The sequence below is a fragment of the Hyperolius riggenbachi genome, chromosome 9, assembly GCF_040937935.1.
Source record: "Hyperolius riggenbachi isolate aHypRig1 chromosome 9, aHypRig1.pri, whole genome shotgun sequence".
In the NCBI taxonomy this organism is placed as follows: Eukaryota; Metazoa; Chordata; class Amphibia; order Anura; family Hyperoliidae; genus Hyperolius; species Hyperolius riggenbachi.
Window position 1 is genome coordinate 133,898,868 of NC_090654.1, and position 15,608 is coordinate 133,914,475.

Below are 15,608 nucleotides of genomic sequence, written 5' to 3' on the forward strand. Positions count from 1 at the left end.
GAAAGTTTGAGCCATTGCCTAAAGGTCAGATCTGTCTAAAAAAAGCTGACATTCACCTCCTTCAGCACAACCAGCCCTTCCTTTTCATAGTATCCTTATCTGTATTAGGGCTCAATCGACTTCAAGTTAGCAAAAGGCAAATTTTAAGGAGTTACAAGTAAATTTATCATGAACCACATCTCCCTACCTCCTTCCTATCTAGAGAATTCTCTGACACTTCAAATACCCACAATGTGCCCTATTAATCTCTGTCTTAATAAGGCACTGTCTGCCCTATTAATATTAATTATTAATTAAGGCAGCACTTGCAAGTGAATGCATGCATAAAGAAAGGAGGGATATTAGGTATGTTAGCCACACTTGTTATTTGGGGTGTAGTGAGATGATTCCCTTTGGGAAAGGGAATTGTAATGCCCATGTTTGTAATTAGGAAGGGTGAGTGTATGGTTGCAGAAATTAATGGGGGTAAGAGTGGGGGTGATGGGCAAACATTGTTGGAGTGAGAATGGTAGCAGCACTGGCTTTGGGGAAGCGGAGGTTATAGTGGTTGCATATGCTGTATGATTCCCTCTTAGATCACTACAAGGGGCAAGGTTGGGAATGTAGTTAGGGATTTTCAGCAAGGTTTAAGTGGGGTGAGGGGGCTAAGTAAGTTCACAGACACATGATGTAGGAAGGTTGTACATGCCTGCATTCCATTGCCAGTGTTGAATCCGGCAACTCATTCTAGGCAGCTTTGATTGATTCTAGTGATCGCACCACTGCCTAGCTGACTGTGTGAACCAAGTCTCAGGGAGATAACGACCACATTCTTGCTTTAACTTTGGGAGTGGAACGAACTCCTCTTTCAAGGTCCTCTTTATCCCTGAATTCCTTCTACTACATTGCTGTTCAAACTTTCTCAAATCCTTCTAGAAACAATTTCGGTACACCTGGTAAATGCAGCTAGGGCAACTATTCCTGTCCTATGGAAACAGCCAGATTCACCCACCATTCTCCAATTGAGGCCCGGGTAGACAGAATTGCACAGATGGAAAAGATTATTCTCTCCTCACAAGACCAAGCAGAACAATACATCAAAACTTGGGCTGGCTGGGTCCTTTTTAAAGACTCTGACGAGTAAAAGGCAGAATTGGCTCGATAGCCACTTCTTTCTACTTTATTTCACCCTCCCCCCCTCTCTTTTTCCTCTTTTATCTTCTCTCTGATCAAGAGTCTCCTACTCAATGAGATTACACCTCAAAACCATGTTCAGACCACAGAGTTAATTTATCGCTTTGTGATTATCATTTAAGATTAGGTCCTCTGAAGAACAATGCCATTTATATATCATTCTAAATGGTCACATAATAGTTTACTTTTTATAATTTTTGTTGTATGCCACGTATACAATTTATACGAGTCCATTCCAATTGGATGGGATAATGTACACTGTTCTGCCTGTATACATGATTACTTTTGCGAATATCCCTTAACTATTACGCTATCCAGCCACAATTAACACAATTCTTTTTATTTATTTATTTTTATTTCATATACTGGTAAGATGGTTTTTATACCACCATTTGTTCTATTTCACGTGCCGGTAAGATGGGTTTTAAATGTCACAATTCTTTTTAGCTTGTCATTTTACATTTTTACTGCCTAGTTATGTTTGAACTCTGTATTTATGATGTCTCCCCATCACCCAGAGTATGTGGTATGTGATGTTTTAGCAAACAAGTGGTCTTACCTATTTGTCATAAATTAGGTAGTATCCCTTTGAGACCCTCCTGAAGTTGTAATTAAGGCATCTAATGCATGTTTGCAAAATAATGTTTCTCCCCAGAATGTCCAGTGTATAAAAGCTGTCTGTTTTAAAATATTGTTAAAATACAGGAACAAAGTCTGAAGAAGGCTTATTAGCCGAAAGCTTACTTATTATTTACCTCTAAGTTGGGCAATAAATGGTATCCTCCTGATTCAAACCTTTTTGCTTTTACTGATGGCTAACATGGTAAAACAGTCTACTGGGATATGTTACATAGTTACTTGGGTTGAAAAAAGACAAATATCCACCGAGTTCAACCAGAAAAAAAAAAAAAGTACAACACCAGCCTGCTTCCTCACATATCCCTGTTGATCCACTATGTGAACATAGTGTTAAAGCACTGCCATCAAGTGGTGAATCATAGGTACTGCCGTCACATCTTTAATATCTTTCGAAAAAATTATAAAATACCACATCCACATCTATAACAAAGAATGATTTTATATTAGGTTTATAGTTTTGTGAATAATCAACATCATTCAATTACATAAACAGAAAGAAAGTGTTAACATATTGGTTAAATCTAGATACCAAGTGTGTGCTCTATCATAATGCTAACCACAAAGAAAGAGGACACAGAAACTGGACAAACACCTCTGCTCTACTGAGTATTTCACCTGTGTTGAAATCATAGTGTACAATCATGGTTGGCACCCCAGAACTTTTTCCCCAAAATCAAGTATTTCTCTCAGAAAAGTATTGCAGTAACACATGTTTTTCTATACACATGTTTATTCCCTCTGTGTGTATTGGAAAAAAGAGGAAAAAAAAACAAACTGGACATTTATTTATTGTATTTATTGTATTTATAAAGCTTCAACATATTACACAGTGCCGGACATAATGGCACACAACTCAAAACATGATGATTTTTTTCAAAATTGTGGATAACATTTATTGTTAAGATTGATTGTTTCAAGCATGTGATGCTGCTTTAAACTCACCTGGGGCAAGTAACAGGTGTGGGCAATTTAAAAATCACATTTGTGTGTGTATTTGTGTGTGCCACACTAAGCATGGACAACAGAAAGAGGAGAAAAGAACTGTCTGAGGACTTGAGAACCAACATTGCGGAAACATATCAACAATCTCAAGGTTACAAGTCCATCTCCAGAGATCTAGATTTGCCTTTGTCCACAGTGCGTAACATTATCAATAATTTTGCAACCCATGGAACTGTAGCTAATCTCCCTGGGCGTGGAGGGAAGAGAAAAATTGATGAAAGGTTGCAAGGCATGATAGTCCCGATGGTGGATAAGCAGCCCCAAACAAGTTCCAAAGAAATGTAAGCAGTCCTGAATGCAAACTACCTGTCGACATTTGAATCAAATGAAATGAAACACTATGGCAGGTGACCCAGGAGGACCTCACTGCTGACACAGAGAAATAAAAAAGCAAGACTACAGTTTGCCAAAATGTACTTGAATAATCCTTCTGGGAAAACATCTTGTGGACAGATGAGACCAAAATAGAGCTTTTTGGTAGAGCACATAATTCTACTTTTTACCAAAAACAGAATGAGGCCTGCAAAGAAAAGAACACAGTACCTATAGTGAAATATGGTTCAATAATGTTTTGCGGTTGTTTTGCTGCCTCTGGCACTGAGTGCCTTGAATGTGTGCAAGGCATCATGAAATCTAAGGATTACCAAAGGATTTTGGGTCGTACCGTAGAGCCCAGGGTCAAAAAGCAGGTTTGCGTCCGAGATCTTGGTTCCAGCAGGACAATGACCTCAAACATATGTCAAAAAGCACCCAAAAATGGATGGCAACAAAGCATTGGAGAGTTCTGAAGTGGTCAACAATGAGTCCAGATCCACAGTGGGTTGCAAAAGTATTCGGCCCCCTTGAAGTTTTCCACATTTTGTCACATTACTGCCAAAAACATGTATCAATTTTCAATTCCACGTGAAAGACCAACACAAAGTGGTGTACACGTGAGAAGTGGATCGAAAATCATACATCATTCCAAACATTTTTTACAAATAAATAACTGCAAAGTGGGGTATGCGTAATTATTCGGCCCCCTTGAGTCAATACTTTGTAGAACCACCTTTTGCTGCAATTACAGCTGCCAGTCTTTTAGGGTATGTCTCTACCAGCTTTGCACATCTAGAGACTGAAATCCTTGCCCATTCTTCTTTGCAAAACAGCTCCAGCTCAGTCAGATTAGATGGACAGCGTTTGTGAACAACAGTTTTCAGATCTTGCCACAGATTTTCGATTGGATTTAGATCTGGACTTTGACTGGGCCATTCTAACACATAGATATGTTTTGTTTTAAACCATTCCATTGTTGCCCTGGCTTTATGTTTAGGGTCATTGTCCTGCTGGAAGGTGAACCTCCGCCCCAGTCTCAAGTCTTTTGCAGTCTCCAAGAGGTTTTCTTCCAAGTTTGCCCTGTATTTGGCTCCATCCATCTTCCCATCAACTCTGACCAGCTTCCCTGTCCCTGCTGAAGAGAAGCACCCCCCGAGCATGATGCGGCCACCACCATATTTGACAGTGGGGATGGTGTGTTCAGAGTGATGTGCAGTGTTAGTTTTCCGCCACACATAGCGTTTTGCATTTTGGCCAAAAAGTTCCATTTTGGTCTCATCTGACCAGAGCACCTTCTTCCACATGGTTGCTGTGTCCCCCACTTGGCTTGTGGCAAACTGCAAACGCGACTTCTTATGCTTTCTGGTAACAATGCCTTTCTTCTTGCCACTCTTCCATAAATACCAACTTTGTACAGTGCATGACTAATAGTTGTCCTATGGACAGAGTCTCCCACCTGAGCTGTAGATCTCTGCAGCTCATCCAGAGTCACCATGGGCCTCTTGACTGCATTTCTGATCAGCGCTCTCCTTGTTCGGCCTGTGAGTTTAGGTGGATGGCCTTGTCTTGGTAGGTTTACAGTTGTGCCATACTCCTTCCATTTCTGAATGATCGCTTGAACAGTGCTCCGTGGGATGTTCAAGGCTTTGGAAATCTTTTTGTAGCCTAAGCCTGCTTTAAATTTCTCAATAACTTGATCCCTGACCTGTCTTGTGTGTTCTTTGGACTTCATGGTGTTGTTGCTCCCAATATTCTCTTAGACAACCTCTGAGGCCCTCACAGAGCAGCTGTATTTGTACTGACATTAGATTACACACAGGTGCACTCTATTTAGTCATTAGCACTCATCAGGCAATGTCTATAGGCAACTGACTGCACTCAGATCAAAGGGGGCCAAATAATTATGCACACACCACTTTGCAGTTATTTATTTGTAAAAAATGTTTGGAATCATGTATGATTTTCGTTCCACTTCTCATGTGTACACCACTTTGTGTTGGACTTTCATTTGGAATTCCAATAAAATTGATTCATGTTTGTGGCAGTAATATGACAAAATGTGGAAAACTTCAAGGGGGCCGAATACTTTTGCAACCCACTGTAAATCCCACTGAATGGGGAATCTATGGAAAGATCTTAAAATTGATGTTTGAAAAAGGCACCCTTCCAGTAAGAGAGACCTGGAGCAGTTTGCAAAGGAAGAGTAATCCAAAATTCTGGGTGAGAGGTGTAAGAAGCTTATTGATGGTTATAGGAAGCGACTGCTTTCAGTTATTTTTTTTCCAAAGGGTGTGCAACCAAATATTAAGTTAAGGGTGCCAAACATTTTGTCCAGCCCACTTTTGGAGTTTTGCGTGACTTTATGTGCAATTTGCTTTTTTCCTCCCTTTTTTTGTTTTGTTCCAATACACACAAAGGGAATACACATGTGTATAGTAAAACATGTGTTACTGCAATACTTTTCTGTGGAGAAATACTTGATTTTCTGGAAAAAAAATCTGGGGTGCCAACAATTTCGGCAATGACTGTAGGTGTAAGCTGGAAAGTGATATTCCTTACTTCATCACTGGAAGAGATCACATCAGTTACATGATCGCAGTATAAAGCACATGGTTAATAAAGTTACTCTTTTTTCTTTACAGAGAGGCCAAGGCTTGTGTGGTACATGGGTCAGACCTGAAGGACATGACTTCGGAACATTTGGATGATCTCCTCAAGAACCACACAGAGATTGTGTTTGCCCGCACCTCACCTCAGCAGAAACTAATTATTGTTGAAGGTTGTCAGAGACAGGTACTATCCAATACTACTGTCCTCCAAGTGCTCAGCTTTTGGGAAAGACTTTTCTCCACCAGAACTGATATTTCATTGTTTGGTAGATTCAGAGGAGAATAACTCTACAGAGTTAGCAGGTCTTTTGGGCACACGCTCACTGCTGCATAGCGTCTGACCCGGGCACCACCATAGACTTAATAATATTACGTCTACAGCGGCACAGCGGGATTCTCAGTGTAATTTTGTGCCGGCGATAGCTGGACCCTAAATTACTTCTCCCTCCCATTTAAGAAGGGGGAGGGGGGGGGGGTAGCCCGAAATTTCAGCAGCAGGGTGAGCTGTCATCTGGCTTACCCTGCGCTCAACTGACTGGGTGGCCGAACAACACCTAGTAAACTGCCCAAGAGTTCTTTCTTTTGGGAACTCCACTTGTAAGATCTTTGGGTAATTCCATGGCCGTTCGACATAGTTTTGCACTTGACATCTCTCCGATTTTGACCAAATTTATTTTCCGTGATCAGTGAAAATTGGTCTAAGTCTTTGAGCCACTGCTCGGCCAAATTTCGGAAATTTGGTTGGGGGGTTTAGGGGTCACTGATCACTGGAAAATCAGAGAGGTCAAGTACAGAACTATGTCGAATGGCCACTTACTGAGACCAGTATAAATGACACAATCCCCCCCACTGGATTTTTATTTATTGTGTAGAAAGCAGTGAAGGTTGCAGGAACATCACAAGGTAGACGGAAGCATCCAAAACTCCACTCTGGGCCAAAACACAGTAAGTCTGGGATTTTTCCTAAAAAGATTCTTCAATACATTTAGGTATCTAACTAGTCGCCTTCTCCAGGCACCACTTATTTCTGAAAGGGATTTGGCATGGGTAGTTTGAGTGCTAGCTTCTGATAAGCCAAGTACCAGTGGACTGAGGCTTTGGTATTTCAGGTGTTTTTTGTGTTTTGGTAAAGCTCCCCTTTCAATACCTTAACCCCAATCACCCTAGCAACTAAATCCCTTTCCTGATGCCCAACCCTTACCTCCGCCCCTAAAGAGAAATCCCCTTTCTAATGCTAGTTACACATGATGCGTTTTTTCGGTCAATTTCCCATTCAATCGATTTTTATTCATTTTTCCACTTAATTTACCACTCGAGTCTCTTATCTTTTCTTATCACTTTGCATTCACTTTTATGAGAAATTGTGCTGTAAAATGATCATAATATTGGACATGTTGGAAATTATCTATAGAACTGATATAGAAGTCTGACCACCTCCCATATAGCTAAATCCCCTTTCTAATGCCTAACTTTGACCACCTCCCCTAAAGCTAAATCCCCTTTCTAATGCCTAACTCTGTCAACCTTCCATAATTATAAATACCTTCCCCAACAATAACTGCTTCCTAATAACAGATGGTCAGTGAAATGGAAATAATTCCAACTTGCTTGCAAATTAATTGCAAATTGAAGCAGTTTGGAATTGGGCCAATCAAATTCAGCAGGATGTGCATCTGTTCCAGTTCCAAGCTGCATACAGTTTGCATTAAATTTGCATGCATGCCAGATTTTTTTGCATTTCATTGATCCTGATACCCAATCCTAACCTCTCTCACAACATTAACCCCTTTCTGATTCCTAACCCTAGCTTTCTCTACACTGAGTTAATATTTTAATCAATACCTTCCTTCATTCAAGGTTCAGCATCACTGAACGTGTGACTGCTGATAGCATTGTTAATAGATGCTTTTTAAGGGCGCAGTAGCCACCGCACATCCTACGAGACGTGCAGCGGCACTTTCTGTTGTGCGAGTACGTAGCTGAATCCCGGAAGCCGTGCCACTTACGCAGAAGAATGCTGCAATGTTGTCTGAATCGCTATGGCAAGCTATTCTGATGGCTGCATCATTATCCCCTATGGCAGAGAGAAACTCTGTAGATTTGGTCCGATTTCTGCACTAGTGGAATGGGGCCTTAGCTTCTCAGTGTCTGCCCATAATGGTATTATCTGTACCAACTTATAACAAAGGGGGACATCTATCAAAATGTCTGAGACAAAATCTAAGGAAGTGTGTAGAAATCTGTGCAGGATTGTCTCAGATATTGTAAGAACCACTAGATGGTGCAGTTTCCTAACTGCACTATCTATTGTAGTGAGTGCCTGCGCAGTACACTCCAGATGACGTCAGTGAGACCGCGAGCAGCTCTCACGCAAGCACAGTAGATGCCAACCTGGCGAAGATCGGTACCTCCCCAGAGGGTAACCCGAGCCACCGACTGAATGTGGAGCTGTGGCGAGGACACAGGAAGGCTGCCAGGGGCTGGAGGAAGCCCAGGGTAAGTAGATTTTTTGTTTTTAATTAACTCGGACCTTCCCTTTAACTGTATTGCAGTTCTAGAAATTCACTCTAAACTTCTGTTATTAAGTAGGATGTAATAATTTTCTTGTTATCATGCAGAACAAGTTTTTTTAGGATTACCATAAATTGTAATGTAGAATTTTGTCCCCGTTAAAGGTTATCAAGCTGTGCCTTATCTTTTAGAGCAGAGAGGAAGTTCTGAGTTGAATTCACTTTAAGGAAATAATCAATAATGTGATCATTCAGAATAAAATTGGGCCCATCAGCTTCTTTGTTTTCATCCGATTCTTTCTGGATAATCTGAACGAAAATAAGTTTGTTTACTAAACATTATGCTGTTAATAAGCACCTTAAAGTGAACCTTTAATTATTAAAAAAGTGATATACTTAAGTGACGTACTTACCCATGTTGAGGGAAGCCTTTGGATGGTCCAAAGGCTTCTCATGTCCTCCTGGACCCCACTGCCGCTGTGTACTGCTCCTGCACAATCATGAAAGAGCAGCCATTCTTGCACCTGCGCAGTACGTCCGCACTCATAGATGCAAGGGATTGCAGCCCTAAGAACATATTCAGCACTATGATGAGCCTGCATAGCAGCGACATGACATGCATGTCAAGGCTTATGCAACCATCTCTCGACCCATCACATCTGGCTAGCTACTGTCCCTTCTCTCATCACATTTCTCAAATGACATATTTCCTCAAACCTAGTTAGCTACCTCTCTACTAACTCCTGATATATTCAGTCTGATTTTCTCCCATCACCAATCTTCTGAAACCACCCTTACTTAGGTACTAACAAATGACATACTAATTATATACTCTGTTACCCATCCCTTACTACTTGACATCCTCTCCACTCTTCTCTAGACATTCAAAGCATCTTATGGCTTTCTAATTATTTTAATGGAAGGACTGAAAGTGTTGCCTAATCTAGCACAATCCCTAGGCCTAATCATTTTTCTGTTGGAGTACAGCAGGGCCCAGTTCCCAGATCTCTTTTATATCTCATTACCTCATTTTCACTTATGGTTTTGACTGACTTCTTAGCTTTTTTGGCTTCTATTATGACTTGTGTGCCTCTGCTCATGAGCTTTATACTTTAACTTCTCACATCCCTGTCTAAATGCTATCAATGGTGTCCTTCACAAGGATGACCCTTCCTCTTACAGGTATATATTATTTAGGTATTGCTTTTGTTAATGACCCCTTATATTTACTTTGCACATGATGTGCTGTACAACTGTGATCTATATCCCCTTGTTTGTCTATTAAATTTGCATGTAAAAATATTTATTCATATATTTATTGAAAAGCAGAAATATAGTAATGACAATACTTTTGGGTGGACTGACCCTTTAAGCATTCCTTTTAATAGTTATAATTTCTGAGTGCACTGTGTTTCTTACCTCCTGTGCATTAGTTTATTTACCTATTTAATTTGTGAATTGGGTCAAGAAGTAAAAGTCAGCCTTCGTTAGGGAAAGGGTGAGGAGATCCTGGAGCATTTGGGGATGATTTAGAACAAAGAAAACTGTATTTAGATCTATGTTTTTATTTCAGGCTCATTATACATTTTGGAAATTTAGTTTCTAAGCAGTGCCTTGCACCAGGCAGTATGGAAGAGGGAAGGAGGGGTTTGGCAACATGTGCTTTTCAGATAGAAACATGATGGCATGGCTAGAAAATGGGTTCATACTCAGTAATTTTGGTGAGCACCCAGCTGTCATCAGCTCACCTCCTCATCTTCTTCCTATGCGGTAAACAGAGCAATATTCTCTGTACAGCGCTGCGTGATATGTCGGCGCTATATAAATACTTAAATAAATAAAAGTGCTGGCACTGCATTCTCCCGTCGCACTCCACCCAGCTACTTTTTCATGCTACCCAGCCTGGAAAAAATTTCTGGGGAGAACACTGATACTGTACAGGATGAAGATGCTTTGTAGCATGGCAGATGCTGATAGAAGTTAGAATAGGACAAGCGATTGTTTTTCTCTGTAGTACACTTTAAGCAGTGTATACAATTTTTCACCAGGGAGCCATTGTGGCTGTGACCGGAGACGGTGTCAATGACTCTCCAGCATTGAAGAAAGCTGACATTGGTGTGGCTATGGGCATAGCAGGCTCTGATGTCTCCAAACAAGCTGCTGACATGATCCTACTAGACGATAACTTTGCATCCATTGTCACTGGTGTGGAAGAAGGTTTGTGTGAATGTGGATTTTTTATGATGGCCAACACTGTAAAGGAGCCATAGTTATTGATTTAATTTATCTCAGGTTACAAAAAGTCATGTAACTGTCAAGTTCAACCTATTGAACCTCACTAGTCCTCAATCTGTTGAAAGAAAAGCCACTTTTTCCCTGACTGGATCAAGGTATCATCTTCTCACACTTAGAAATCATGGCTGTGGGTACCCTTCAAAGTAAGGAAAACCCCTTTTAAGCACAAGTATAGAATTTGCCATAACTCATTCCTGTGGTAAGATGTTCTATATCTTAAGGCGACTCCGAGCAGTGCAAAAACTATGGAAAGATGCATATCATTTTAAAGCTCTCTTTATCCTCTTTCCAATGATATATAAACCGCCACCCTACGCCTTTTAGTTTTTGCTATTTTTGCGATTGAAATTGCCGTGGCCGCGATTTCTATCGCGAAAATAGAGAAAACTAAAAGGCATAGGGTGACGATTTAGGGGTCGTCAGAAAGAGGAGAAAGAGAGCTTTAAGATGATATCAATCTTTCCATAGTTACTTCTATTACACAGGACGACACTTTCCCCAGTGTCAGCAGCTCCATTCAGCAGAATGGAGCTGCTGACTTTAGGAAAAAGTCGCCCTGTGTAATACAATGTAACTATGGAAAGATGGATATCATTTTAAAGCTCTCTTTCTGACAACACCTAAATCGTCGCCCTACACCTTTTAGTTTTCTCTATTTTCGTGATCGAAATCGCAGCCGCGGCAATTTCAATTGCGAATATAGGGAAAACTAAAAGGCGTAGGGTGGCGATTTATATATTATTGGAAAGAGGAGAAAGAGAGCTTTAAAATGATATGCATCTTTCCATAGTTTCTGCACTGCTCGGAGTCCCTTTAACAATTATTACTCTGTTATAGCTCCTCCTTTAGTTCATGTCCTCTTGTCCTTTGTACAGACCTAGAGATAACAAGCTAATTTGCCAAGCTTTTATAGTGCCCTTGGATGTATTTATACATGTTAATTAGGTCACCTCTTTTTCAAGTTAAATATATGCTTAGTTTGTCCAACCTTTATTGGTAGGTGAGACCTTCAATCGGATAGAATCGATCCCCTTGATTAAAGAATACATGAGGCATAGTAAAGTATTCCAGATTTACTTATCTGGGGCTTCTTTCCGCTAGAATTATCTGTATCCCTTGGTGTAGTTCTGCTGTTACCCAGTCTTCTGGTGTCCCCTCCATAGTGGCCGGTGACGGGTGTGAGCATGCACCACTCGCAGTCGCTCTTCTGCACAAATGCAGTGCTACGAGGGTGTGACCATGAGCGGCACCTGCGCAGCTGACCTTACGGAGAGGACAGCTGATGACTGGGTGACTGCGGAACTGCGGCGAGGGACACAGAGACTTCTATCGGCTGGAAGAAACTTCAGGTAAGTGCAGCTGCAATAATATTTACTACAGCTGCAAAAATACTTTACCTATACCTTTCTGGCATCGGCATCATGTATCCCTTAAGTTAGTTGCTTGTCTTTGCACCTAAAATTAAATGTCCTTCCTATAGTGTAAATCCCAAAATTATAACCCATACTCCAGATGTGGCCTCAAGTGATTTATACAGAGGGAGTAGAATAATTGCATCTTATGATTTAATTTCCTGTTTTATGAATCTCATAATTTTATTTGCTTTTAGTGGCTGCTGCTTGGTATTGAATAAGGTTGCCCAAATTGTTATTAATCAGCGCTCCAAAATTCCTTCTCAATGTCTGATGTTCCCAGTTCTAATATACTTTTGTACATTTGTAGTGTATTTATATTACATTTTATGCATCTCAAAATCTCATTTGCTGTAGCGGTTGCTTGGCATTCAATAGGGTTGCTGAACCAATTATCTGACTGAATTGTCTTCCCAAGTCCTTTTCCAAGCCCGATGTTACCAGCTGTATGCTATTTAGTATATATGACACTACGGCACTGGTGTTGTCAAGCTTCATGACCTTACATAAATCAACATTAAAGAGAACCTGAAGTGAAAATAAAAAGTCCAAATAACAATACGCAGGTCATACTTATCTCCTGTGTAGTCTACTCCCCAATCTCTTTCTCCTCTCCTGCGTCCCATTTGTCCACTGTGATCAATGAATTCTCCGTCCTCCATTTTGAATATTAGCATTACCCTATAACAGCTTTTTGGTCAGCACACTGTTAAACTGTAATATCACCCACTTGAGCCAAAGGGAAACATGGACATTACCTTGCACATTCAGTTGTAACTGACAGCTGCTGATCTATAACTGACAGCAACTGGTATATTTCAGTTCTGACTGTCAGAACTGAAAGGGATCACTGTAAGAAGAAAATAGAGACCTTTTGAGAGGAACTGACAGTGAGGTAAGTATGTAATATTCGTTTGCAGCTACGTCGTGTGTTTATTTTAAATAATTTTACTCACTTCAGGTTCCCTTTAAATTTCATATGCCATAAGCCTCCCCATAAAACTTTACTGAAAGTCAGTGCATCAGTTTTAAAGATTGAACTGTCTCGTTGGCATGACTACTGTTCTTAGTGGGATTAAACACAAAATGAAGTTCTTCATTTAAAATATTAAACACAGTAAAAAACTAATATAAAGCAGTATGAGGCTGGTCTGATGTGATTTGAAGGCATATTTACATTTCACTGAAGCTAATTAATAACATTGCTGGTAGGACACATTGGGCTTGATTCACAAAAGAGTGCTGTTAGCACGGCCGTTTACTCGCGAATTTGCGCATTGCGCGCGCTCACGAATTTTCGCGTGAAACGATAACGTTTTTGCGCGAAATCGATATCGTTTTCATGCTAAAATCGCGTTTGCGCACAAAACCGTTATCGTTTCACGCAAAAACGGCCGTGCTAACAGTTAGCACTGTTTTGTGAATCAAGCCCATTGTCAGATTGATTTGTAATTAAATGGACCCTGAGCAGTACTTTAAATCAAACATTTCACTTACCTGGGGATTCCTCCAGCCCACCGTAGGCCGTGAGGTCCCCCGTGGTCCTCCTGGCTCCTCTGCGGGTCCGATACCGGCGACACCCGGGCTGGGTGTTGGGCCGACACTTCCTGGATCTGGATGCTTGGAGGCCACTACGTGTCATTACGGCCCCCGCTACGCGTCATCACGGCGGCCGTCATGACAGTACTGCGCATGCACGGTTTTCTAACTCTGAACCGCACATGCGCAGTATTGTCACGCCGGCCGCCTTGATGACGCATAGCGGCTGGCGTGATGCCGAAGCATCCAGATCCAGGAAGTGTCGGCCCAACACCCGGCCCGGGTGTCGCCAGTAACGGAGCCGCCAGCGGAACCCGCAAATGAGCCAGGAGGATGCCAGTGGACCTCGCGGCCTACGGTGGGCTGGAGGAAGCCCCAGGTAGGTGAAATGTTTAATTTAAAGTACTCCTCAGGGTCCCTTTAAGTAATTACTGAGTAAATGAAGAAAGTATCCTCTGGATAGAGCAGAATCTTTTCTGAAGTGAAGTGAAAGTATTAACCCTTCCAGTAACTTGGAAACCAGCCATATGTTTTTAGCTATTAGTTTTATGCTGTGCTGAATGCTTTAAACCATATATTAAATCTCACTTAAATGTTAATTCAGCTGCTATACAAAGTCAGGGCTCATCCCACTGAAATTAAGTACAAACATGACATATAAATTTAGTGCACTTGCATTTTTATGCTCTATCCAGAGCATGAAACTACATTTATGTACATAACTTTGAAATCACGCAGCAAGAATGCTATTGTGTGTTTTAACATGAATGCACTTGTGGCTCATAAAATACATTTGTTTTGTGAAATCAACCATGTTTAGTGGGAATAAACCCTGACGATGCCACTATGCAGCTTTTATCTGTGTACCTTTGAGGATTCAATACAGAAAATTTGTAAAAGAACTGTGCTGGATTCCTTTGGAGAAGAGTGAGCCCTAATGATGACATATTGAACGTTTTATTTCTATGCTCTAATTAGGTATCAGGGAAAAACATGACAGTCTATTCCACTGCAGAGTGAGTTATACTTTACCAGTCAGTTAAGCCTGTTTCAAAAACGGGCGCTAGATTGACAGCCAGCCCAAGTCCCCATGCACCCACGTCTGCCCGTGCGTGTGCCAACTGCGCGCCTGCGCATTTAGCACCTGTTCTTGTGGGAGAGCTGGCAGGCACTCGGGAAAAGCTGTAATTGACTGGCATTTAACGCCCAGTAAACCATGTGCTCAAGACGTATAGCAAGGTAGATGCAAGCAAACTGGAAGACAAGGAAAGTCTGGCACTATGGTTTATTCGTGCAGCAGGTGGCAAAAAAAGTGATGCAACATACATTCAAAAAGCAGCATGTGTGGCTGAATAAGCATCAAAAAACATCACAAGGTGTTGCGCTGTACCTGGGTGTAGAGGAGGTGGCAGGTGTGGGCGCCAAGAAGGTGCACGGTCCTTACGACCGTTTCGCTAGGCGGTTGCCAAGCTTCATCTGAGGTGTGCACAAGTGACTGGAGCAACATCGGGGCTATAAATGCGCGTTTGAGGCGCGCTTCCGTGACTCTGGGAGGACCCGCCCTCTCTCTCTCTCTTGAGTGACCTTATAGGTGTCCCACTCATGTCCCTTTTCTTTCCCCCCCCCTTTTTCCACCCTTTCTCACTCACACTCATAGCACACCTTAGTTCACTTCCCACCTCGGCATCATGGTGGTCCAGTGTGCATATGGATCTTATTGCTCCTTTTAAATTAAGCTGCACCTTTAAATATGGCTAATAAGCCCCAGTGTGCGGAAATTATCCCACACTCCTAATGACCAATGCGGATTGCCGCGCCACCTGCTGTTGGCTGCGGTAACTGACTGGTCCGCCTCCTGCCTACCTCCAGGCGTGAGTTCGCTGTGGCTCTCCGCTCGCACCCCACCGCGTTGTTTATGTGGGCGGGACCGCTCGGATTGCCATGGCGACCAGCCTGCAGCTAGGCTATTGCAGGTCTTGTGTTATTGATTGTGGGTTGAGAAGCCCAGCTATTGGCCGCGGCTCACTGCGTCTTGCAGGACGCGTGTGCCTCATTTTTATAGCTGGGCACCTACCAGGTGTTCAGCTATTGGCCGCAGGTTGTTGCGTCTTGTA

At 41.8% G+C, this 15,608-nt stretch overlaps 1 protein-coding gene across 1 annotated transcript in view; it reads left to right on the forward strand.

Moving 5' to 3' along the window:
* Positions 1 to 15,608, forward strand: part of LOC137532709 (sodium/potassium-transporting ATPase subunit alpha-2) — a 138,509-nt gene that overhangs the window by 77,700 nt on the left and 45,201 nt on the right. The window contains exons 15-16 of the mRNA XM_068253540.1: positions 5,772 to 5,922; positions 10,297 to 10,465. Coding sequence (XP_068109641.1) covers positions 5,772 to 5,922; positions 10,297 to 10,465 — 320 coding nt within the window. The remainder of the gene's footprint in view (positions 1 to 5,771; positions 5,923 to 10,296; positions 10,466 to 15,608) is intronic.